General features: G+C 40.6%; 1 protein-coding gene across 1 annotated transcript in view; it reads left to right on the plus strand.

Annotated features, from left to right (window-relative positions):
- MAP1S (microtubule associated protein 1S) overlaps positions 1-24,518 on the plus strand; it is a 214,921-nt gene extending 190,403 nt beyond the window's left edge. The window contains exon 7 of the mRNA XM_053702868.1: positions 22,504-24,518. Within this exon, the coding sequence (XP_053558843.1) occupies positions 22,504-22,659 (156 nt within the window). The 3' untranslated portion in view covers positions 22,660-24,518. The remainder of the gene's footprint in view (positions 1-22,503) is intronic.
- The last annotated feature ends 757 nt before the right edge of the window (positions 24,519-25,275 follow it).

Genomic DNA, 25,275 nt, shown 5'->3' on the forward strand with positions numbered 1-25,275 from the left:
CACTGAAGAGCAAGAGGACGCTGATGATATCTGTTCTGACATACCCTCACACCTATCTGAAGGGGCCAGGAGGGAGGTTTTGTCTGAGGGAGAAATTTCAGATTCAGGGAAAATTTCTCAACAAGCAGAACCTGATATTGTAACTTTTAAATTTAAATTTCAACATCTCCACGCACTACTTAAGGAGGTATTATCTACTCTGGATGATTGTGACAGTTTGGTCATTCCAGAGAAATTAGGTAAGATGGACAAGTTCCTAGAGGTTCCGGTGCCCCCCGATGTTTTTCCTATACCCAAGCGGGTGGCGGACATAGTAAATAAGGAGTGGGAAAGGCCCGGCATACCCTTTGTCCTCCCCCTATATTTAAGAAATTAGTTCCTATAGTCGACCCCAGAAAGGACTTATAGCATACAGTCCCCAAGGTCGAGGGGGCGGTTTCTACTCTAAACAAACGCACTTCTATTCCTATAGAAGATAGTTGTGCTTTCAAGATCCTATGGATTAAAGGTTAGAGGGTTTGCTTAAAAAGATGTTTGTTCAGCAAGGTTACCTTCTACAACCAATTTCATGCATTGTTCCTGTCACTACAGCTGCGTGTTTCTGGTTCGAAGAACTAGAAAAGTCGCTTAATAAAGAATCTTTGTACGAGGAGGTTTTGGACAGAGTTCAAGCTCTTAAATTGGCTAACTCTTTTTTATTTTAGATGCCGCTTTGCAATTAGCTAGATTAGCGGCGAATAATTCAGGGTTTGCTATCGTGGCGCGCAGAGCGCTTTTGCTTAACATCCCTTTCAAGGGTAAAACACTGTTTGGCCCTGACCTGAAAGAGATTATTTCAGACATCACTGGGGGAAAGGGCCACGCCCTTCCTCTGGATAGGTCTTTTAAGGCTAAAAAGAAGCCAAATTTTCGTCCCTTTCGCAGAAACGGACCAGCCTCAAATTCTACACCCTCTAAGCAAGAGGGTAATACTTCTCAAACCAAGCCAGCCTGGAGGCCGATGCAAGGCTGGAACAAGGGTAAGCAGGCCAAGTCACCTGCCACTGCTACCAAAACAGCATGAAGTGTTGGCCCCCGATCTGGGAAGGATCTGGTGGGGGGCAGACTTTCTCTCTTTGCTCAGGCTGGGGCAAGAGATGTTCAGGATCCTTGGGCGCTAGAAATAGTTTCTCAAGGTTATCTCCTGGAATTCAGGGAACTACTCCCAAGGGGAAGGTTCCACGGGTCTCAATTATCTTCGAACAGGCATTCTTACACTGTGTAGAAGACCTGTTAAGCATGGGAGTGATTCATCCTGTTCCATTAGGAGAACAAGGGATGGGTTTTTACTCCAACCTGTTCATAATTCCCAAAAAAAGAGGGAACATTCAGACCTATTTTAGATCTCAAGATTCTAAACAAGTTTCTAAGGGTTTCATCATTCAAAATGGAAACCATTCGAACGATCCTTCCTACCATCCAGGAAGGTCAATTCATGACCACGGTGGACTTAAAGGATGCGTACCTACGTATTCCTATCCACAAGGAACATTTTCGGTTCCTAAGGTTCGCCTTTCTGGACAAGCATTACCTGTGGCACTTCCATTCGGATTAGCCACTGCTCCAAGGATTTTCACAAGGGTACTAGGGTCCCTTCTAGCGGTGCTAAGACCAAGGGGCATTGTAGTAGTACCTTACTTGGACGACATCCTGATTCTAGCCTTTCTCAGATCTCACAGGTGGAAAGTGAACATAGAAAAAAGTTCTCTGTCCCCGTCAACAAGAGTTCCCTTCTTGGGAACAATAATAGTTTCCTTAGAAATGAAGGTTTTTCTGACAGAGGCCAGAAAATCAAAACTTCTAAGCTCTTGTCAGGTACTTCATTCTGTTCTTCTTCCTTCCATAGCGCAGTCCATGGAAGAAATAGGGTTGATGGTTGCGGCAATGGACATAGTTCCTTTTGCACAAATTCATCTAAGACCATTGCACCTGGGCATGCTCAGACAGTGGAATGGGGATTATACAGACTTGTCTCCGACGATACAAGTAGATCAAATAACCAGAGATTCACTCCGTTGGTGGCTGACCCTGGACAACCTGTCACAGGGAATGAGCTTCCGCAGACCAGAATAGGTCATTGTCACGACCGACGCCAGTCTGGTGGGCTGGGGCGCGGTCTGGGAACCCCTGAAAACTCAGGGTCTATGGTTTCGGGAAGACTCTCTTCTCCCGATAAACATAATGGAACTGAGAGCGATATTCAATGCTCTCAAGGCTTGGCCTCGACTAGCAAAGGCCAAATTCATAAGGTTTCAATCAGTCATCATGACGACTGTTACATATATCAACCATCAGGGGGTAACAAGGAGTTCCCTGGCGATGGAGGAGCATCCGGGGGAGTGGGAACTCCATCTGGAAATCTTTGCCCAAATAACTCAATTATGGGGCATTCCAGACTTGGTTCTGATGGCCTCTCGTCAGAACTTCATGGTCCCTTGTTACGGGTCCAAATCCAGGGATCCCAAGGCGACTCTATTGGATTCAATAGTAGCACCTTGGATCTTCAACCTAGCTTATGTATTCCCACCGTTTCCTCTCATTCCCAGGCTGGTAGCCAGGATCAATCTGGAGAGGGCTTCGGTGACCTTGATAGTTCCTGTGTGGCCACGCAGGACTTGGTATGCAGACCTGGTGAATGTGTCATCGGCTCCACCATGGAAGCTACCTTTGAGACAGGACCTTCTTATTCAGGGTCCATTCGAACATCCGAATCTGGTTTTCCTCCAACTGACTGCTTGGAGTTTGAACGCTTGATTTTATCAAAGCGTGGGTTTTCAGATTCTGTAGTAGATACTCTTATTCAGGCTAGAAAGCCTGTAACTAGAAAAATTTACCATAATATATGGAAAAAATATATCTGTTGGTGTGAATCTAAAGGATTCCCATGGAACAAGATAAAAATTCCTAAGATTCTTTCCTTTCTACAAGAAGGTTTGGAGAAAGGATTTTCTGCGAGTTCTCTGAAGGGACAGATCTCTGCTTTATCTGTTTTACTTCACAAAAGGCTGGCAGCTGTGCCAGACGTTTAAGCGTTTGTTCAGGCTCTGGTTAGAATCAAGCCTGTTTACAGACCTTTGACTCTTCCCTGGAGTCTTAATCTAGTTCTTTCAGTTCTTCAAGGGGTTCCATTTGAACCCTTACATTCCATAGATATTAAGTTATTATCTTGGAAAGTTTTGTTTTAGGTTGCAATTTCTTCTGCTAGAAGAGTTTCTGAGTTATCTGCTCTGCAGTGTTCTCCGCCCTATCTGGTCCATGCAGATAAGGTGGTTTTTACGTACTGAGCCTGGTTTTCTTCCGAAGGTTGTTTCCAACAAAAATATTAACCAGGAGATAGTTGTACCTTCTTTGTGTCCGAATCCAGTTTCATAGAAGGAACGTTTGTTACACAATTTGGACGTTGTCCGTGCTCTAAAATTCTATTTAGATGCTACAAAGGATTTCAGACAAACATCTTCCTTGTTTGTTGTTTATTCTGGTAAAAGGAGAGGTCAAAAAGCAACTTCTACATCTCTATCTTTTTGGCTTAAAAGCATCATCAGATTGGCTTATGAGACTGCCGGACGGCAGCCTCCTGAAAGAATCACAGCTCATTCCACTAGGGCCGTGGCTTCCACATGGGCCTTTAAGAACGAGGCTTCTGTTGATCAGATATGTAAGGCAGCGACTTGGTCTTCACTGCACACTTTTACCAAATTTTACAAATTTGATACTTTTGCTTCTTCTGAGGCTATTTTTGGGAGAAAGGTTTTGCAAACCGTGGTGCCTTCCATCTAGGTGACCTGATTTGCTCCCTCCCATCATCCGTGTCCTAAAGCTTTGGTATTGGTTCCCACAAGTAAGGATGACGCCGTGGACCGGACACACCTATGTTGGAGAAAACAGAATTTATGTTTACCTGATAAATTACTTTCTCCAACGGTGTGTCCGGTCCACGGCCCGCCCTGGTTTTTTAATCAGGTCTGATGATTTATTTTCTTTAACTACAGTCACCACGGTATCATATGGTTTCTCCTATGCAAATATTCCTCCTTTACGTCGGTCGAATGACTGGGGAAGGCGGAGCCTAGGAGGGATCATGTGACCAGCTTTGCTGGGCTCTTTGCCATTTCCTGTTGGGGAAGAGAATATCCCACAAGTAAGGATGACGCCGTGGACCGGACACACCGTTGGAGAAAGTAATTTATCAGGTAAACATAAATTCTGTTTTCTTCCTTAGACTGCATACAAAGAGGACGGAGAGGAAGGTAGAAGTTATCTGCTAGGCAGTCAAAATTTTCCAGTGCGATGATATTGCAAGCCTCCCATGTGAAATGTGGATTTATCCACCACTCTCCTGGTCCACAGTTAACCCAGGCAAAATGTATAGAGCTACCAGGTTTAGATCTGTGGAGCTATTGAAGCCACAATTACTACTTCCCCACCATGGATCAGTGTTAGTGCTCTTGGATAGTGTTCATGCTCTGGCAAGCTTTTATCACAGTTTCTGGCTCCTTCTAAATACCTGAAGTGTGGTAGTAATTAGCATCTGTTGGGAGAGGGATTCAGAGCCAGTGGAAGTGTTAAACTTACTGTGTCTTACCAGAGTTTTATTTTAGCCCTTCATGATCCAGGGTTAGCATTTTCTTACTGTGTTATACATTTAAAGTGGCCAGAGCCAATGGAGGAAATAGTTTACTTCACTCTATTCCCTTGAAGGGACTCTGCTATACACTGTGCCTTAACTATATTGCTGACCTATCATGTCTAGGGGATCATTCTATGCCCAATTACTGCTTATCTTTGTTTGCTATCTTCTGATATACCATCAGTTTTTTTTCTTCTTACTGTAAACCTTATATTCAAATATGGAGCAAACGGGTGCAGCTGAGGTCCTCTGGGCCATCCGCTGACCCTTTGAAAGGGCAATTTACTGACCATTATTTCTTTCTAACCCATTTTACTTTATAAGTATAATTTGGTGTGTCCCTCTGCACTGCTGTCCACTTCTTGTGCAGGAGCCATGGTTTATTCTAGTAAGGGTTCTCAGCTTGGTCTTTCCAGGGGTCTGCGTTGCGCTAAACTTATACACCAGGAATTGCCGCTGAAATGTCTCCTAAATTTAAGGAGTACATTCACTCAGCTATTTGACTGTTATGCTTCCAGCTGCCAAAATGAAGACTCATGCATGGAGCAAGCGGTAGACTTTTATTCCCCTCTAACCTAGATAGTACATTTGCATCTGACAATTACTCTTTTGAGGATACATTATCAAAAACTGAATTAGTGGCAGAGGATGTTCCCTTTAATTTCAAACTGGAATATATTTATGCCGTCTTGGAGGTGGATGACCCTCCTACAGACAATGAGCCTATTTAAAAGTATTTATAAATTCTTTAAAGTGATTGTAAAAGTTGGCAATGTAGTGCACAGTATATAAAATTATTCTTAAAAATAGGGGCACTTTAATTCATTAAAATTGGCTTTGTTTGTAAAATGCTGACATGGTGTCTAAAATCTAGATTACTACCTCTATCTTTCCAGGGTAAGAATTTATTTTGTTCTCAATTGGATTCTATTAGGGAAGGGAGTTTTCTTACCTTAAGATAAAAAAATCTACGGGTAAATTTAAGGCTCCTAATCGTTTTCATTCCTTTAATCAAAATAAGGAACAAAAGTCTACTCCTTACCCTAAGGCCTCTGGTTCCAATTGGAAACCATCCTCAAATTTGGTATAAAGCCAAGCCTTACAAAAGACTAAATCCAGCCCCCAAGACTGCATGAAGGTGCGGCCCTCAATCCAGTTCAGTTGGTGGGGGGCAGATTGAAATTGTTTCAGGAAGTTTGGTTAGGTTCTGTTCAGAATCAGTGGATTCAGAATATTGTGTCTCAAGGGTATCGAATAGGATTCAGAATAAGGCCTCCCGTGAGAAGATGCTTTCTTTCTCATGTTCCAACAAATCCTGTGAAAGCTCAGGCTTTTCTGAAATGTGTTTCAGATCTAGAGCTTTCAGGGGTGATTGTTCCAGTTCCTCTACAGGAACAGGGTTTAGGGTTTTATTCAAATCTATTCATTGTCCCAAAGAAGGAAAATTATTTCAGACTATAAGGACTATTCTGCCTTTTGTTCAGCAAGGGCATTTTATGTCCACAATAGACTTACAGGATGCTTATCTTCATATTCCAATTCATCCAGACCACTATCCGTTTCTGAGATTCTCTTTTCTAGACAAGCATTACCAGTCTGTCGCTCTTCCTTTTGGCTTAGCAACAGCTCCAAGAATCGCTTCAAAGGTTCTTGGTGCCCTTCTATCTGTAATCAGAGAGCAGGGTATTGCAGTGTTTCCTTATTTGCACGATATCTTGGTACTAGCTCAGTCTTTTCATTTAGCAGAATCTCACACGAAACAATTAGTGTGGTTTCTTCAAAGACATGGTTGGAGGATCAATTTACAAAAGTGTTTCTTGATTCCTAAGACAAGGGTCACCTTTTTAGGTTTCCAGATAGATTCAGTGTCCAAGTTTTAGTTCTCATGACTGCAGCATCAATGGTGCAGGGATTATACTCGGATATCACAATTGATATACCTAAATCCCAACATCCTACTCTCTCTGTCTTGGTGGTTGGACCATCATCGGATTATTCAAGGGGCCACTTTTGTTTGTCGTCCCTGGATTGTGATCTCAACAGATGCAAGTCTTACAGGTTGGGAGCTGTCTGGTGGTCTCTGACAGCACAAGGGGTTTGGAAACCTCAAGAGGGGAGGTTACCAATCAATATTTTAGAACTCCGTGCTATCTTCAGAGCTCTTCAGGCTTGGCCTCTATTAAGGAGAGAACTTTTCATTTGTTTTCAAACGGACAATATCACAACAGTGGCATATGTCAATCATCAGGGAGGGACTCGGTTCCTTAGCAATGATGGAAGTATCTTGCATACTTTCTTGGGCGGAGTCCAACTCTTTGTCTAATTTCTGAAAGTCATTTTCCAGGTGTAGACAATTGGGAAGCGGATTATCTCAGTTGCCAGACTTTGCATCCAGGGGAGTAGTCTATCCTTCCAGATGTGTTTCATCAGATTGTACAGATGTGGGGTCTTCCAGAAATAGATCTAACAGCTTCTCGTTTGAACAAGAAACTTCCCATATGTCTTTCCAAATCCAAGGATCCTCAGGCAGAGAGGGTGGATGCTTTAGCAGTTCCTTGGTTTTACCAACCTGCTATCATTTTTCTACCTCCTAGTTCTTCTCCCAAGGATGATTTCCAAGATCATAATGGAACAATCTCATGTGTTTCTGATAGCAACTGCTTGGCCTCACAGGTTCTGGTATGCAGATCTGGTCAGGATGTCTAGTTGCCAGCCTTGGCCACTTCCTTTAAGGCCAGACCTTCTGTCTCAAGGGCAGTTTTTCCATCCGGATCTCTAAATTTGAAGGTATGGAAGTTGAACGCTTAGTCATAGAGGTTTCTCTGATTCAGTAATTGACACTATGTTACAGGCTCGTAAGTCTGTTTCGAGGAAGATTTATTATCGGGTTTGGAAAACCTATATTTCATGGTGCTCCTCTCATAATTTTTCTTGGCATTCTTTTAGAATTCTTTGGATTTTACAGTTTCTTCAGGATTGTTTGGATAAAGGTTTGTCTGCAAATACTTTGAAGGGACAAATCTGCTTCTTCTGTCTTGTTTCATAGATAGATTGCTAAGCTTCCTGATATTCACTGTTTTGTTCAGGCTTTGGTTCGTATCAAACCTGTTTAAGTCTATTTCTCCTCCTTGGAGTCTTAATTTGGTTTTATCGATTTTGCAGGCTCCTCCTTTTGAGCCTATGCACTCTCTTGATATTAAACTACTTTCTTGGAAAGTGTTGTTTCTTTTGGCTATCTCTTCTGCTAGAAGAGTTTGAGTTGTCGGTTTTACGGGCTTCATTTACATTTTTGTTGTGAATGCTTAACAACATTAGTAGGGAAATTGTTGTTCCTTCCTTGTGTCCTAATCCTAAGAATTATCTTGAGAGATCTCTACATTCTTTGGTTGTTGTAAGAGCTTTGAAATACTATGTTGAAGCTACTAAGGGTTTCAGAAAGACTTCTAGTTTATTTTCTCTGGTTCCAGGAAAGGTCAGAAAGCATCTGCCATTTCTTTGGCATCTTGGTTGAAACTTTTGATTCACAGGGCTTATTTGGAGGCGGGGCAGTCACCGCCTCAGAGAATTACAGCTCATTCTACCAGATCATTTCCACTTCTTGGGCTTTAAATAATGGAGCTTCAGTTGATCAGATTTGCAAAGCAGCAACCTGGTCTTCTTTGCATACATTTACTGAATTTTACCATTTTGTTGTATTTTCTTCTTCAGAAGCAGTATTTGGTAGAAGAGTTCTTCAGGCAGCTGTCTGATTCTTTTTGCCTATGATTTGAGGGTTTTTTTTTTAATTTAAGAAAACCTTAATTATTATTTGAATTTAATTTTTTTCAGTGGAAGTAGCTGTTTTTATTTTATCCCTCCCCTCCCTCTCTAGTAACTCCGTGGATTTCCACATCTTGGGTATTGTATCCCATACGTTACTAGCTCATGGACTCCTGCGACTAACATGAAAGAAAACCTAATTTATGTAAGAACTTACCTGATAAATTCATTTCTTTCATAGTGGCAAGAGTCCATGAGCTAGTAACGTATTTTTACACCTCACTACTTGGCTATACGTTAAAACTGAAGTATGTGTGTGGTGGGAGGTGTATTTATAGGCATTTTGAGGTTTGGGAAACTTTGCCCCCTCCTGGTAGGAATGTATATCCCATAAGTTACTAGCTCATGGACTCTTGCTACTATGAAAGAAATTAATTTATCAGGTAAGTTCTTACATAAATAATGTTTTTCTCCAGGGTGGGCTGGAGAAGGGCCTTTCTGACAATTCACTGAGGGGACAGATTTTGGCCCTGTCAGTTTTATTGCATAAGAGACTGGCTGAGCTTTCAGACGTGCAGTCCATTGTTAAGGCTCTGATTAGGATCAGACCTGTGTTTAGATCTGGGGCTCCTCCTTGGAGCCTAAATCTTGTTCTTCGGTTTTTGCAACAGGTTTCGTTTGAGCCTCTGCATTCCGTTGACATTAAATTATCTTGGAAGGTTCTATTTTTATTGGCTATTGCCTCTGCTCGCAGAGTTTGAGATATCTGCTTTGCAATGTGAGCCCACTTATCTGATTTTTCATGCAGACAATGCAGTTTTACATACTAAATTAGGTTTTCTTTCTAAGGTTGTGTCAGATTGCAACATCAATCAGGAGATTGTGGTTCCTTCCTTGTGTCCTAATCCTTCTTTATCCAAGAAACTAGACATGTGCACGGCTAAAAAAATTTGGTTCGTTTTCGGATCGATTCGGACTTTTCGAATTTCGTTTCGGATTGAATCGGATTCTGCAAAATTTGAATAAATTAGTTTCGGATTTATTCGGATTCGGCTGAATTCGGTTCTATTCGGTTCCGAAATTCGGTATGTTTTAGTACACTAAGTCACTAACACCCATAAACTACCTATGAACCACTAAACCGAGGCCCCCCCACATCGCAAACCCTATAATAACATTATTTAACCCCTAATCTGCCGACCCGATATCGCCGCCTACATTATAGCTATTAACCCCTAATCTGCTGTCCCTAACACCGCCGACCCCTACATTATAGTTATTAACCCCTAATCTGCCCCCCAACGTCGCCGCAATCTAACTACAAGTATTAACCCCTAATCTGCCAACCCGATATCGCCGCCTACATTATAGCTATTAACCCCTAATCTGGTGTCCCTAACACCGCTGACCCCTACATTATAGTTATTAACCCCTAATCTGCCCCCCCCAACGTCGCCGCAATCTAACTACAAGTATTAACCCCTAATCTGCCGTCCGCAAATCGCTGCCACTATAATAAATGTATTAACCCCTAAACCGCCGCACTCCCGCCTCGCAAACACTATAATACATTTTATTAACCCCTAATCTGCCCTCCCTAACATCGCCGCCACCTACCTACAATTATTAACCCCAAATCTCCCGCCCCAACGTCGCCGCTACTATAATAAGGTTATTAACCCCTAACCCTAACACCCCCTAACTTAAATATAATTTAAATAAAACGAAATAAGTTTACTATAGTTAAATAAATGAATCCTATTTAAAACTAAAGACTTACCTGTAAAATAAACCCTAATATAGCTGCAATATAACTAATAGTTACATTGTAGCTATTTTAGCATTTATATTTATTTTACAGGCAACTTTGTATTTATTTTAACTAGGTACAATAGCTATTAAATAGTTATTGACTAATTAATAGCTACCTAGTTAAAATAATTACAAAATTACCTGTAAAATAAATCTTAACCTAAGTTACAATTAAAGGATTACTTTCTGTTATAATTTTTAAGCTAAACAACTAACATATTAAAGTTAATAAACATTAATTAAAACCTACTGACCTATATTTTCTCCAAAACGAAGTTTCATAACATTCTAAAAGTTATATCTTTTATTCGCCGATGATGTCACGTTATCCTGCCCACTATTTTCAGCACTGCATGTTCAAAATACTTAAACCAATAACTTTGTGTTTAAAGCGCCATTTTGAAACCTAGGTATTTTAAACGGATTGGTACAGAGCAAAGGATACCCACGGAGTGGGTTTGGAAAACAATTAAATTTGCAGACAAGATTTCTGATATACAGTAGATATGTTAATGAAATGCTATTGATAAAAAGCGTATTTGGGGTAGTTAGTTAGTAACAGGCATAGAAAATATTTACTTACAGTGGCCCTTTAAACCTAACACTACACTATCATTAAATACATTAACTACAAGTACCTACAATTATCTACAATTAAATAAACTAAAGTACAAAAACCCCCCACTAAATTACAAAAAACCCCCCACTAAATTACAAAAAATAAAAAAATATTACAAGAATTTTAAACTAATTACACCTAATCTAAGCCCCCTAATAAAATAACAAAGCCCCCCAAAATAAAAAAAATGCCCTACCCTATACTAAATTACAAAAGTTAACAGCTCTATTACCTTACCAGCCCTTAAAAGGGCCTTTTGCGGGGGCATGCCCCAAAGAAAACGGCTCTTTTGCCTGTAAAAAAAAAAACACAATACCCCCCCACATTACAACCCAACACCCACATACCCCTACTCTAACCCAAACCCCCCTTAAATAAACCTAACACTACCCCCCTGAAGATCTCCCTACCTTGAGTCGTGTTCACCAAGCCGGGCCGAAGTCTTCATCCGATGGGGCAGAAGAGGACATCCAGACCGGCAGAAGTCTTCATCCAAGCGGGGCAAGAAGAGGTCTTCCATCCATCAGAAAAGTACAAAAAAACAAACAAACACTAAATTACCAAAAATAATAAAATATTACAATAATTTTAAACTAATTACACCTAATCTAAGCCCCCTACTAGCTATTAATATAGCTACAATATAACTAATAGTTACATTGTAGCTATTTTAGGATTTATATTTATTTTACAGGCAACTTTGTATTTATTTTAACTAGGTACAATAGCTATTAAATAGTTAAGAACTATTTAATAACTACCTAGCTAAAATAAATACAAATTTACCTGTAAAATAAATCATAACCTAAGTTACAATTACACCTAACACTACACTATCATTAAATTAACTAAATAAATGAATCCTATATAAAACTAAAGACTTACCTGTAAAATAAACCCTAATATAGCTGCAATATAACTAATAGTTACATTGTAGCTATTTTAGCATTTATATTTATTTTACAGGCAACTTTGTATTTATTTTAACTAGGTACAATAGCTATTAAATAGATATTTACTGTTTAATAGCTACCTAGTTAAAATAATTACAAAATTACCTGTAAAATAAATCCTAACCTTAGTTACAATTAAACCTAACACTACACTATCATTAAATAAATTAACTACAAGTACCTACAATTAAATACAATGAAATAAACTAAACTAAAGTAGAAAAAAACAAACACTAAATTACAAAAAATAAAAAAAATTACAAGAATTTTAAACTAATTACACTTAATCTAAGCCCCCTAATAAAATAACAAAGCCCCCCAAAATAAAAAAATGCCCTACCCTATACTAAATTACAAAAGTAATCAGCTCTATTACCTTACCAGCCCTTAAAAGGGCCTTTTGCGGGGGCATGCCCCATAGAAAACAGCTCTTTTGCCTGTAAAAAAAAACACAATACCCCCCCCCCCCCCCACATTACAACCCACCACCCACATACCCCTACTCTAACCCAAACCCCCCTTAAATAAACCTAACACTACCCCCTGAAGATCTCCCTACCGTGTCTTCACCCAGCGGGCCGAAGTCTTCATCCGATCGGGCAGAAGAGGACATCCAGACCGGCAGAAGTCTTCATCCAAGCGGGGCAAGAAGAGGTCTTCCATCCATCAGAAGTCTTGATCCAGGCGGCATCTTCTCTGTTCATCCATCCGGAGCGGAGCGGCAGCATCCTGAAGACATCCCACGCAGAGCATCCTCTTCTTTCTTGATCCGACGACTAAGTGACTGTACCTTTAAGTGACGTCATCCAAGATGGCGTCCCTTGAATTCCGATTGGCTGATAGGATTCTATCAGCCAATCGGAATTAAGGTAGGAAAAATCTGATTGGCTGATTCAATCAGCCAATCAGATTCAAGTTCAATCCGATTGGCTGATCCAATCAGATTGACCTTGCATTCTATTGGCTGATCGGAACAGCCAATAGAATGTGGTCAATCTGATTGGATCAGCCAATCGGATTGAACTTGAATCTGATTGGCTGATTGAATCAACCAATCAGATTTTTCCTACCTTAATTCCGATTGGCTGATAGAATCCTATCAGCCAATCGGAATTCAAGGGACGCCATCTTGGATGACGTCACTTAAAGGTACAGTCACTTAGTCGTCGGATCAAGAAAGAAGAGGATGCTCTGCGTGGGATGTCTTAAGGATGCTGCCGCTCCGCTCCGGATGGATGAACAGAGAAGATGCCGCCTGGATCAAGACTTCTGATGGATGGAAGACCTCTTCTTGCCCCGCTTGGATGAAGACTTCTGCCGGTCTGGATGTCCTCTTCGGCCCGGCTTGGTGAACACGACTCAAGGTAGGGAGATCTTCAGGGGGGTAGTGTTAGGTTTATTTAAGGGGGGTTTGGGTTAGAGTAGGGGTATGTGGGTGTTGGGTTGTAATGTGGGGGGGTATTGTGTTATTTTTTACAGGCAAAAGAGCTGTTTTCTTTGGGGCATGCCCCGCAAAGGGCCCTGTTCAGGGCTGGTAAGGTAATAGAGCTGTTAACTTTTGTAATTTAGTATAGGGTATGGCATTATTTTTTATTATAGGGGGCTTTGTTATTTTATTAGGGGGCTTAGATTAGGTGTAATTAGTTTAAAATTCTTGTAATATTTTTTTATTTTTTGTAATTTAGTGTTTGTTTGTTTTTTGTAATTTAGTGGGGGGTTTTTGTACTTTAGTTTATTTAATTGTAGATAATTGTAGGTACTTGTAGTTAATGTATTTAATGATAGTGTAGTGTTAGGTTTAATTGTAATTTAGGTTAGGATTTATTTTACAGGTAATCTTGTAATTATTTTAAATAGGTAGCTATTAATTAGTCAATAACTATTTAATAGCTATTGTACCTAGTTAAAATAAATACAAAGTTGCCTGTAAAATAAATATAAATGCTAAAATAGCTACAATGTAACTATTAGTTATATTGTAGCTATATTAGGGTTTATTTCTCTTGTTAAGTGTATCCAGTCCACGGATCATCCATTACTTGTGGGATATTCTCCTTCCCAACAGGAAGTTGCAAGAGGATCACCCACAGCAGAGCTGCTATATAGCTCCTCCCCTAACTGCCATATCCAGTCATTCTCTTGCAAGTCTCAACAAAGATGGACGTAGTAAGAGGAGAGTGGTGTATTATAGTTAGTTTCTTAACTTCAATCAAAAGTTTGTTATTTTTAAATGGTACCGGAGTGTACTGTTTTATCAAAGGCAGCATTAGAAGAAGAATCTGCCTGTGATTTCTATGATCTTAGCAGAAGTAACTAAGATCCATTGCCATTCTCACATATTCTGAGGAGTGAGGTAACTTCAGAGAGGGAATGGCGTGCAGGTTTTCCTGCAATAAGGTATGTGCAGTAAACATATTTCTAGGGATGGAACTTGCTAGAAAAATGCTGCTGATACCGGATTAATGTAAGTTAAGCCTAAATGCAGTGATTTAATAGCGACTGGTATCAGGCTTATTAACAGAGATACATACTCTTATAAAAGTGTAATATAAAACGTTTGCTGGCATGTTTAATCGTTTTTATATATGCTTTGGTGATAAACTTATTGGGGCCTAGTTTTTTCCACATGGCTGGCTTTATTTTTGCCTAGAAACAGAGGCTTTCCACTGTTATAGTATAAAAGTTACAGTTGGTGCACTTAAAATTACAAACTGTGACATTCAGCTTCCCTCAGCAGTCCCCTGCATGCTATAGGACATCTCTGATGGGCTCAAAAGGCTTCAAAAGTAGGAGCTGTGGCAGTTGTTATGACTGTTTAAAAAACATATTTTTCATTTTGTTAATCTGTTTTTTGTATTAAGGGGTTAATCATCCATTTGCAAGTGGGTGCAATGCTCTGCTAACTTGTTACATACACTGTAAAAACTTTGTTAGTGTAACTGCCTTTTTTCACTGTTATTTCAAATTTTGCCAAAATTTGTTTCTCTTAAAGGCACAGTAACGTTTTTTATATTGCTTGTTAACTTTGTTTAAAGTGTTTTCCAAGATTGCTAGTCTGTACAAACATGTCTGACACAGAGGAAACTACTTGTTCATTATGTTTAAAAGCCATTGTGGAGCCCCATAGGAGAATGTGTACTAAATGTATTGATTTCACCTTAAACAGTAAAAATCAATCTTTATCTATAAAAGAATTGTCACCAGAGGGGTCTGTCGAGGGGGAAGTTATGCCGACTAACTCTCCCCACGTGTCGGACCCTTCGCCTCCCGCTCGAGGGACGCACGCTAATATGGCGCCAAGTACATCAGGGATGCCCATAGCGATTACTTTGCAAGACATGGCTGCAATCATGAATAATACCCTGTCACAGGTATTAGCCAGATTGCCTGAATTGAGAGGCAAGCGCGATAGCTCTGGGGTTAGACGAGATACAGAGCGCGTAGATGCTGTAAGAGCCATGTCTGATACTGCGTCACAATATGCAGAACCTGAGGACGGAGAGCTTCAGTCTGTGGGTGACGTCTCTGAATCGGGGAGACCTGATTCAGAGATTTCTAATTTTAAATTTAAGCTTGAGAACCTCCGTGTGTTACTTGGGGAGGTATTAGCTGCTCTGAATGACTGTGACACAATTGCAGTGCCAGAGAAATTGTGTAGGCTGGATAAATACTATGCAGTGCCGGTGAGTACTGATGTTTTTCCAATACCTAAAAGGCTTACAGAAATTATTAGTAAGGAGTGGGATAGACCCGGTGTGCCCTTTTCCCAACCTCCTATATTTAGAAAAATGTTTCCAATAGATGCCACTACACAGGACTTATGGCCGACAGGTGGAGGGAGCAGTTTCTACTTTAGCAAAGCGTACCACTATCCCGGTTGAGGACAGTTGTGCTTTTTCAGATCCAATGGATAAAAAAATTAGAGGGTTACCTTAAGAAAATGTTTATTCAACAAGGTTTTTATTTTACAGCCCCTTGCATGCATTGCGCCTGTCACTGCTGCAGCGGCATTCTGGTTTGAGGCCCTGGATGAGGCCATCCATACAGCTCCATTGACTGAAATTATTGACAAGCTTAGAACACTTAAGCTAGCTAATAAATTTGTTTCTGATGCCATTGTTCATTTGACTAAACTAACGGCTAAGAATTCCGGATTCGCCATCCAGGCGCGTAGGGCGCTATGGCTTAATTCCTGGTCAGCTGATGTGACTTCAAAGTCTAAATTACTTAACATTCCTTTCAAGGGGCAGACCTTATTCGGGCCTGGTTTGAAAGAAATTATTGCTGACATTACTGGAGGTAAGGGTCATACCCTTCCCCAGGACAGGGCCAAATCAAGGGCCAAACTGTCTAATTTTCGTGCCTTTCGAAATTTCAAGGCAGGTGCAGGATCAGCTCCCTCTACTTCAAAACAAGAGGGAACTTTTCCTCAATCTAAGCAGGCCTGGAAACCTACCCAGTCCTGGATCAAGGGCAAGCAGGCCGAAAGCCTGCTGCTGCCTCCAAGACAGCATGAAGGAGCGGCCCCCTATCCAACAACGGATCTAGTAGGGGGCAGACTCTCTCTCTTCGCCCAGGCGTGGGCAAGAGATGTTCAGGATCCCTGGGCGTTGGAGATCATATCTCAGGGATATCTTCTGGACTTCAAAGCTTTTCCCCCACAAGGGAGATTTCACCTTTCAAGATTATCTGCAAACCAGATAAAGAAAGAGGCATTCCTAAGCTGCGTGCAAGACCTCCTTGTAATGGGAGTGATCCATCCAGTTCCGCGGACGGAACAAGGACAGGGGTTTTATTCAAATCTGTTTGTGGTTCCCAAAAAAGAGGGAACCTTCAGACCAATTTTGGATCTAAAGATCCTAAACAAATTCCTCAGAGTTCCGTCATTCAAGATGGAAACTATTCGAACCATTTTACCCATGATCCAAGAGGGTCAGTACATGACCACAGTGGACTTAAAGGATGCCTACCTTCACATTCCGATCCACAAGAATCATCATCGGTTCCTGAGGTTTGCCTTTCTAGACAGGCATTACCAGTTTGTAGCTCTTCCATTCGGGTTGGCTACAGCCCCAAGAATTTTTACAAAGGTTCTGGGCTCACTTCTGGCGGTTCTAAGACCGCGAGGCATAGCGGTGGCTCCTTACCTAGACGACATCCTGATACAGGCGTCAAGCTTTCAAATTGCCAAGTCTCATACAGAGATAGTTCTGGCATTTCTGAGGTCGCATGGGTGGAACGTGAACGAAGAAAAGAGTTCTCTATCTCCTCTCACAAGGGTTTCCTTCCTAGGGACTCTGATAGATTCTATAGAAATGAAAATTTACCTGACAGAGTCCAGGTTATCAAAACTTCTAAATGCTTGCCGTGTTCTTCACTCCATTCCGCGCCCCAGGGTGGCTCAGTGCATGGAAGTAATCGGCTTAATGGTAGCGGCGATGGACATAGTGCCATTTGCGCGCCTGCATCTCAGACCGCTGCAATTATGCATGCTCAGTCAGTGGAATGGGGATTACACAGATTTGTCCCCTCTACTAAATCTGGATCAGGAAACCAGAGATACTCTTCTCTGGTGGTTATCTCGGGTCCATCTGTCCAAAGGTATGACCTTTCGCAGGCCATATTGGACCATTGTAACAACAGACGCCAGCCTTCTAGGTTGGGGTGCAGTCTGGAACTCCCTGAAGGCTCAGGGTTCATGGACTCAGGAGGAGAAACTCCTCCCAATAAATATTCTGGAGTTAAGAGCAATATTCAATGCTCTTCTAGCTTGGCCTCAGTTAGCAACACTGAGGTTCATCAGATTTCAGTCGGACAACATCACGACTGTGGCTTACATCATCCATCAAGGGGGGACCAGGAGTTCCCTAGCGATGTCAGAAGTCTCCAAGATAATTCGCTGGGCAGAGACTCACTCTTGCCACCTATCAGCGATTCATATCCCAGGGGTAGAGAACTGGGAGGCGGATTTTCTAAGTCGTCAGACTTTTCATCCGGGGAAGTGGGAACTCCATCCGGAGGTGTTTGCTCAATTGGTTCTCCGTTGGGGCAAATCAGAACTGGATCTCATGGCGTCTCGCCAGAACGCCAAGCTTCCTTGTTACGGATCCAGGTCCAGGGACCCAGAAGCGGCACTGATAGATGCTCTAGCAGCGCCTTGGTTCTTCAACCTGGCCTATGTGTTTCCACCGTTTCCTCTGCTCCCTCGTCTGATTGCCAAAATCAAACAGGAGTGAGCATCGGTGATATTGATAGCGCCTGCGTGGCCACCCAGGACCTGGTATGCAGACCTAGTGGATATGTCATCCTTTCCACCATGGACTCTGCTTCTGAGACAAGACCTTCTAATACAAGGTCCTTTCAATCATCCGAATCTACTTTCTCTGAGACTGACTGCATGGATATTGAACGCTTGATCCTATCAAAGCGTGGCTTCTCCGAGTCAGTAATTGATACCTTAATACAGGCACGAAAGCCTGTCACCAGCAAAATGTACCACAAGATTTGGCGTAAATATCTTCATTGGTGTGAATCCAATAATTACTCATGGAGTAGGGTTAGGATTCCTAGGATATTGTCCTTCCTCCAAGAGGGTTTGGACAAAGGACTATCAGCTAGTTCTTTAAAGGGACAGATTTCTGCTCTGTCTATTCTTTTACACAAGCGTCTGGCAGAAGTTCCAGACGTTCAGGCATTTTGTCAGGCTTCAGTTAGAATTAAGCCTGTGTTTAAACCTGTTGCTCCCATGGAGATTAAACTTGGTTCTTAAAGTTCTTCAAGGGGTTCCGTTTGAACCCCTTCATTCTATTGATATCAAACTTCTATCATGGAAAGTTCTTTTTCTGATGGCTATTTCCTCGGCTCGAAGAGTCTCGGAGTAATTTGCCTTACATTGTGATTCTCCTTATCTGATCTTTCATTCAGATAAAGTAGTTCTGCGTACAAAACCTGGGTTTTTACCTAAGGTGGTTTCAATCAAGAGATTGTTGTTCCATCATTATGCCCTAATCCTTCTTCAAAGAAGGAACGTCTTTTGCATAATCTAGACGTAGTCCGTGCATTGAAGTTTTACTTGCAGGCTACTAAAGATTTTCGCCAAACATCTCACCTGTTTGTTATTTACTCTGGACAGAGGAGAGGTCAAAAGGCCTCGGCAACCTCTTTCTTTTTGGCTTCGGAGTATAATCCGTTTAGCATATGAGACTGCTGGACAGCAGCCCCCTGAAAGAATTACAGCTCATTATACTAGAGCTGTGGCTTCCACCTGGGCCTTTAAAAATGAGGCCTCTGTTGAACAGATTTGCAAGGCTGCGACTTGGTCTTCGCTTCATACCTTTTCAAAATTTTACAAATTTGATACTTTTGCTTCTTCGGAGGCTGTTTTTGGGAGAAAGGTTCTACAGGCAGTGGTTCCTTCCGTTTAAGTTCCTGCCTTGTCCCTCCCATCATCCGTGTACTTTAGCTTTGGTATTGGTATCCCACAAGTAATGGATGATCCGTGGACTGGATACACTTAACAAGAGAAAACATAATTTATGCTTACCTGATAAATTTATTTCTCTTGTAGTGTATCCAGTCCACGGCCCGCCCTGTCCTTTTAAGGCAGGTCTAAATTTTAATTAAACTTCAGTCACCACTGCACCCTATGGTTTCTCCTTTCTCGGCTTGTTTCGGTCGAATGACTGGATATGGCAGTTAGGGGAGGAGCTATATAGCAGCTCTGCTGTGGGTGATCCTCTTGCAACTTCCTGTTAGGAAGGAGAATATCCCACAAGTAATGGATGATCCGTGGACTGGATACACTACAAGAGAAATAAATTTATCAGGTAAGCATAAATTATGTTTTTACAGGTAAGTATTTAGTTTTAAATATGATTCATTTAATTAATTAAATTATAGTGTAGTGTTAGGTGTAATTTTAACTTAGGTTAGGATTTATTTTACAGGTAAATTTGTATTTATTTTAGCTAGGTAGTTATTAAATAGTTATTAACTATTTAATAACTATTGTACCTAGTTAAAATAAATACAAAGTTGCCTGTAAAATAAAAATAAATCCTAAAATAGCTACAATGTAACTATTAGTTATATTGCAGCTATCTTAGGGTTTATTTTACAGGTTAGTCTTTAGTTTTAAATAGGATTCATTTATTTAACTATAGTAAACTTATTTCGTTTTATTTAAATTATATTTAAGTTAGGGGGTGTTAGGGTTAGACTTAGGTTTAGGGGTTAGTAACCTTATTATAGTAGCGGCGACGTTGGGGGCGGGAGATTAGGGGTTAATAATTGTAGGTAGGTGGCGGCGATGTTAGGGAGGGCAGATTAGGGGTTAATAAAATGTATTATGGTGTTTGCGAGGCGGGAGTGCGGCGGTTTAGGGGTTAATACATTTATTATAGTGGCGGCGATTTGCGGTCAACAGATTAGGGGTTAATACTTGTAGTTAGATTGCGGCGACGTTCGGGGGGGGGGGCAGATTAGGGGTTAATAACTATAATGTAGGGGTCGGCGGTGTTAGGGACACCAGATTAGGGGTTAATAGCTATAATGTAGGGGGCGGCGGATTAGGGGTTAATACTTGTAGTTAGATTGCGGCGACGTTGGGGGGGGCAGATTAGGGGTTAATAACTTTAATGTAGGGGTCGGCGGTGTTAGGGACAGCAGATTAGGGGTTAATAGCTATAATGTAGGCGTCGGCGATATCGGGTCGGCAGATTAGGGGTTAATACTTGTAGTTAGATTGCGGCGACGTTGGGGGGGGCAGATTAGAGGTTAATAACTTTAATGTAGGGGTCGGCGGTGTTAGGGACAGCAGATTAGGGGTTAATAGCTATAATGTAGGTGGCGGCGATATTCGGTCGGCAGATTAGGGGTTAATAAAATAATGCAGGTGTCAGCGATAGCGGGGGCGGAAGATTAGGGGTTAATAAGTGTTAGATTAGGGGTGTTTAGAGACTCTGGGTACATGTTAGGGTGTTAGGTGCAGACTTAGTGTTTCCCCATAGGAAACAATGGGGCTGCGGTGTTAGTTTTTTTTCAGCCGAAACTCCCATTGTTTCCTATGGGGAAATGCCGAATTTTACCGAGCTAATTCGGATTTATTCGGAGATACGGCAGCTATTTCGGATTCATTCGATAGATTCGGAAGTATTTTAATTCGGAAATCCGAATCGATCCGAATCTCCGAATTTACCGAATTTTCCGAATAAATCCGAAACGAACCGCACATGTCTACAAGAAACGCTTATTTCACAATTTGGATGTGGTCCGCACCTTGAAGTTCTAACTTCATGCTACTAAGGAGTTTAGACAATCTTCCTTCTTGTTTGTTGTCTATTCGGGGGAAGCGTAAGGGGCAGAAAGCTACTTCGACTTCCCTATCTTTTTGGTTGAGTGTTGTCTGCTTAGCTTAAGAGACAGCTGAACATCGTCCTGAGAGGATAACGGCTCCTTCCGCTAGAGCAGAGGCTTCCTCTTGGGCCTTTAAGGAGGAGGCATCAATTGGATCAGATTTGTAAGGCGGCTACCTGGTGGTCCTTACATACTTTTTCAAAATTTTAGAAGTTTGATGTTTTTGCTTCGGCTGAAGCAGCTTTCGGGAGAAAACTTTTGCAGGCTGTGGTGCCCTCAGAATAGGGTCCGCCTCTTCCTTTTTGTCCCCCCCCTCCCCCCGTCATTCATTCTGTGTTCTCTGGAGCTTGGGTATAGTTTTCCCAACAGTAAGGAATGAAGCTTTGGACTCTGCCTATCTTAGGAAGGAAAACATAATTTATGCTTACTAGATAAATTCCTTTCCTTGCAGATAGGGAGAGTCCACGGCCCCGCCCATATTTTCTTGTCTATGGGTGGTCCCCTATTCATTTTTTTTTCTTTTGGCACCATTTATACCCTAATGTTTCTCCTACCTTTCCTTGTTACCTCAGCAGAATGACTGGGGTAATGAGGAAGTGGGAGGAATATTTAAGATTTTGGCGGGGGTGTCTTTGCCTCCTCCTGGTGTTGTTTTTCCCAACAGTAAGGAACAAAGCCGTGGACTCTCCCTATCCGGAAGGAAAGGAGTTTATCTGGTAAGCATAAATGTTTTCCTTTAATTATTGCACTTTTTAAGTTGCTGAGATTTAGTCATTTTTATGTGTGCCTTAAAGGGGTCAGTTACGTAGTAAGCTTGCACCATCATCCTGTGGCACCTGGAATGTTTAGATAATGTTCTTTTATTTCCTGATTATTATTTTTTTTAAGCACGATTTTGTTCCCAAAACTCTTCTCCAATGAGAAATTATCAGCATTATGCTTTTTACCCTTATGCCTCTTTATTTGCTATAGAAACTGCTGCTTGGTATTGAGCAATAAGTTTTTCAACTTTGTCTACAAGAAACTTAAAATCCCTTTTCAGTTTAGTTATGCTGTGTCCTTTTCCATATAAGTAAATGGTACCATGACTATTATTGCTCCTAGAATGCAGCATCATGCATATGCCAAGATCTGTTGAATCTAATTTGTGTAAAATGTGTATGACCTAGATGTGCAACTAGCTGATTTGGTCAGTAGGGAACTGTTGGTTCTGTGCAGTACTCTAACCCCCACAAAAGGGATAAAAACATAGATATGTTAGGTCTAATTAGGCGAATATTTTTTTCTCTAACGGTCCTTTTAGAAAGAATGTTAAGTCTCTAAATGTGTTTTCTCTTTAGGTGACCCTTATTCCAACATTTGAATCATCAGTGGTCCAAGAGTGGTATACGAAGACGCATGCTCAGCAGCAATCCTTAGGTATTAGTGTCATGGCCAGTACCAGCAGTGTGGCTATGCAAGAAGAAACATTTCCTGCCTGCAAAGTGGAGTTCTAAACTTCCTAATTCCTCGTTCTGCTTCCTGTGTATATGTAGCACCTTTTTTGTTTTTGGAATTTCTGGGTAACAGTGAGAGCTTTTAATGTTTTATCATGTCACAGAAATCCATTCATGGACATTTGATAACAGCAGTGCTACAAACATCAAGCAGAAGATACATATGTGTATATCTCACGGTAGAGTATCCCTGTCATCCGTTAATATCCCTAAGCCATTTTACAATTATGGACAGTTTTCCATGGCTAAGGATGATATTCATTGTTGCACAAGTACTGAACCCCACTGTCTTGCCTGGAAATCCATCTGTGGACTTAAATGGATTTCTCTAGCATTGCGTGTTAGCACTGTTAATCTTGTTACTGTACACTCCACTATCTAATATTTACACTTTTTGTAATGTTGTGTTGCACATAAAACACTGCAGTCATGTAAGCCTGAAAATGCAGTCATTTAAAGCTTTATTTTAAAATGGAAGCTAATCGTTTTAAAGGAGTCTTAGTTCTACAGGAGATTATGTATATTTATTTTTTTTAATGGTTCTACAGTGAGAGTTAGTCCCACTAGTTGTATCATGGCAATCTGTCCTTTTTAATTATTTAAAAAGTACAATAAATAAATACAGGATTATCACTAAACAATGAAGTTTAAGTGGTTGCTGTGCTTACCAGTAACAGTGGGTAATGTTATGTAATGTCTGCACTAGTGTAGATTTAAGACTGCTTTGCAAATGGTTTTATATTTTAGCACTTGGCCTTGGGAAGTCTTGGTGATGGCCCATACCCAAATGTTAAGAAAGTTGAAGTAATTTTGCAGAAGAAATCTACATGTGTACTTGCAGTTGTGTTCAGACATTTCAGGCTTATTTTGTATTGACTGTTTAGCAATTTAGAGCCAGGCATGTTTCGAGAGTTTTACCACAATTTCTTTGTCCCAAAATGGGATTGTATTTAGCCATTTTTTTTCCAGACCAACTCATGTTCTTCTGAAACCTGGACTTGTTGTTCATCTATGTGCTGGGTTATAGCTCATATTAAACTTATTAGTTTCTTATAAAGCAAGAAACGTATACTTGACTTCTCAGCAGGTCTCAACGTTGAGAATGTGCTCAATTTAGTTAAACCTGCTAGTATATACATGCAAAATTCTATAGAAATTATGATCTGGTTCCAGTACAAAAAATGTCAGGTTTTGTTTTCCTCTAAGAAAACTGTAAGCTACTTTTGAAAGTCACATAAATATTTTACAAGACATTTCTTTAAGAAACCTGATTCCACGAAGTCTCACTAGCTTTATTAAATGGCTCTAAACTTTAGCCTGAAATACTTTTAGTACTGTTTGACACCTATCATGTAAACACTAACTGATTTGTGCTTCTCTGTATAATATGTTATTTGAAGTCTGTTATTTAAATATATATATATATATATGTATATATGTATGTATATATGTATGTATATATGTATATATATATATATATATATATATATATATATATATATATATATATATATATATATACATATACACACACATTTTTTTTTAGTTGGTATTATGAAGGATTACTTTCTTCCAATACCCCTTTCTCTTACCTGAAGACTGTGGGATTAGAAGCATTTTTTTTGGCACTCCCAGCACCATAATGCTTAAATGTGCCAGTGAGCCCTTAAGTAAACGGGGCTTTTAACACTTTTTCTGTGAGATTTGGAAGCACTTCATTCCGAAGCAATATGTTGTCGTCAGCTTTGAAAAAAGCTTCATCACATTAGTTCTGAACTGCAAAGTCAACAATGCTTAAAATAATCCGTTTGTTTTTCACATGGATTGGAGTAGATAAATAAAACCTATGATGAAAACAATTTCCCATTGTGGTCCTGTGATTTGTATTTTTCTCACATAGAAAGTTATTGGATGGACTTTCTATAGATTCCTTTGTCTCAAATTTGGGAGTCTTTACCCAGTCCATATAGGTTAGTATATTTCGCTGTTAAGGCAGATCCTGAAGCCCCACACACATTTCTCCAACATAGGTGTGTCCGGTCCACCGCGTCATCCTTACTTGTGGGATATTCTCCTCCCCAACAGGAAATGGCAAAGAGCCCAGCAAAGCTGGTCACATGATCCCTCCTAGGCTCCGCCTTCCCCAGTCATTCTCTTTGCCGTTGTACAGGCAACATCTCCACGGAGATGGCTTAGAGTTTTTTAGTGTTTAACTGTAGTTTTTATTATTCAATCAAGAGTTTGTTATTTTAAAATAGTGCTGGTATGTACTATTTACTCTGAAACAGAAAAGAGATGAAGATTTCTGTTTGTAAGAGGAAAATGATTTTAGCAACCGTTACTAAAATCGATGGCTGTTTCCACACAGGACTGTTGAGAGGAATTAACTTCAGTTGGGGGAACAGTGAGCAGACTTTTGCTGCTTGAGGTATGACACATTCTAACAAGACGATGTAATGCTGGAAGCTGTCATTTTCCCTATGGGATCCGGTAAGCCATTTTTACTACAGAAAGAAAAAAAGGGCTTCACAAGGGCTTTTAAGACTGTAGACATTTTCTGGGCTAAATCGATTTATATATAAGCATATTTTATACTCCATAGCCTTGAGGAATTAT

This window comes from Bombina bombina, chromosome 2, assembly GCF_027579735.1.
Source record: "Bombina bombina isolate aBomBom1 chromosome 2, aBomBom1.pri, whole genome shotgun sequence".
In the NCBI taxonomy this organism is placed as follows: domain Eukaryota; kingdom Metazoa; phylum Chordata; class Amphibia; order Anura; family Bombinatoridae; genus Bombina; species Bombina bombina.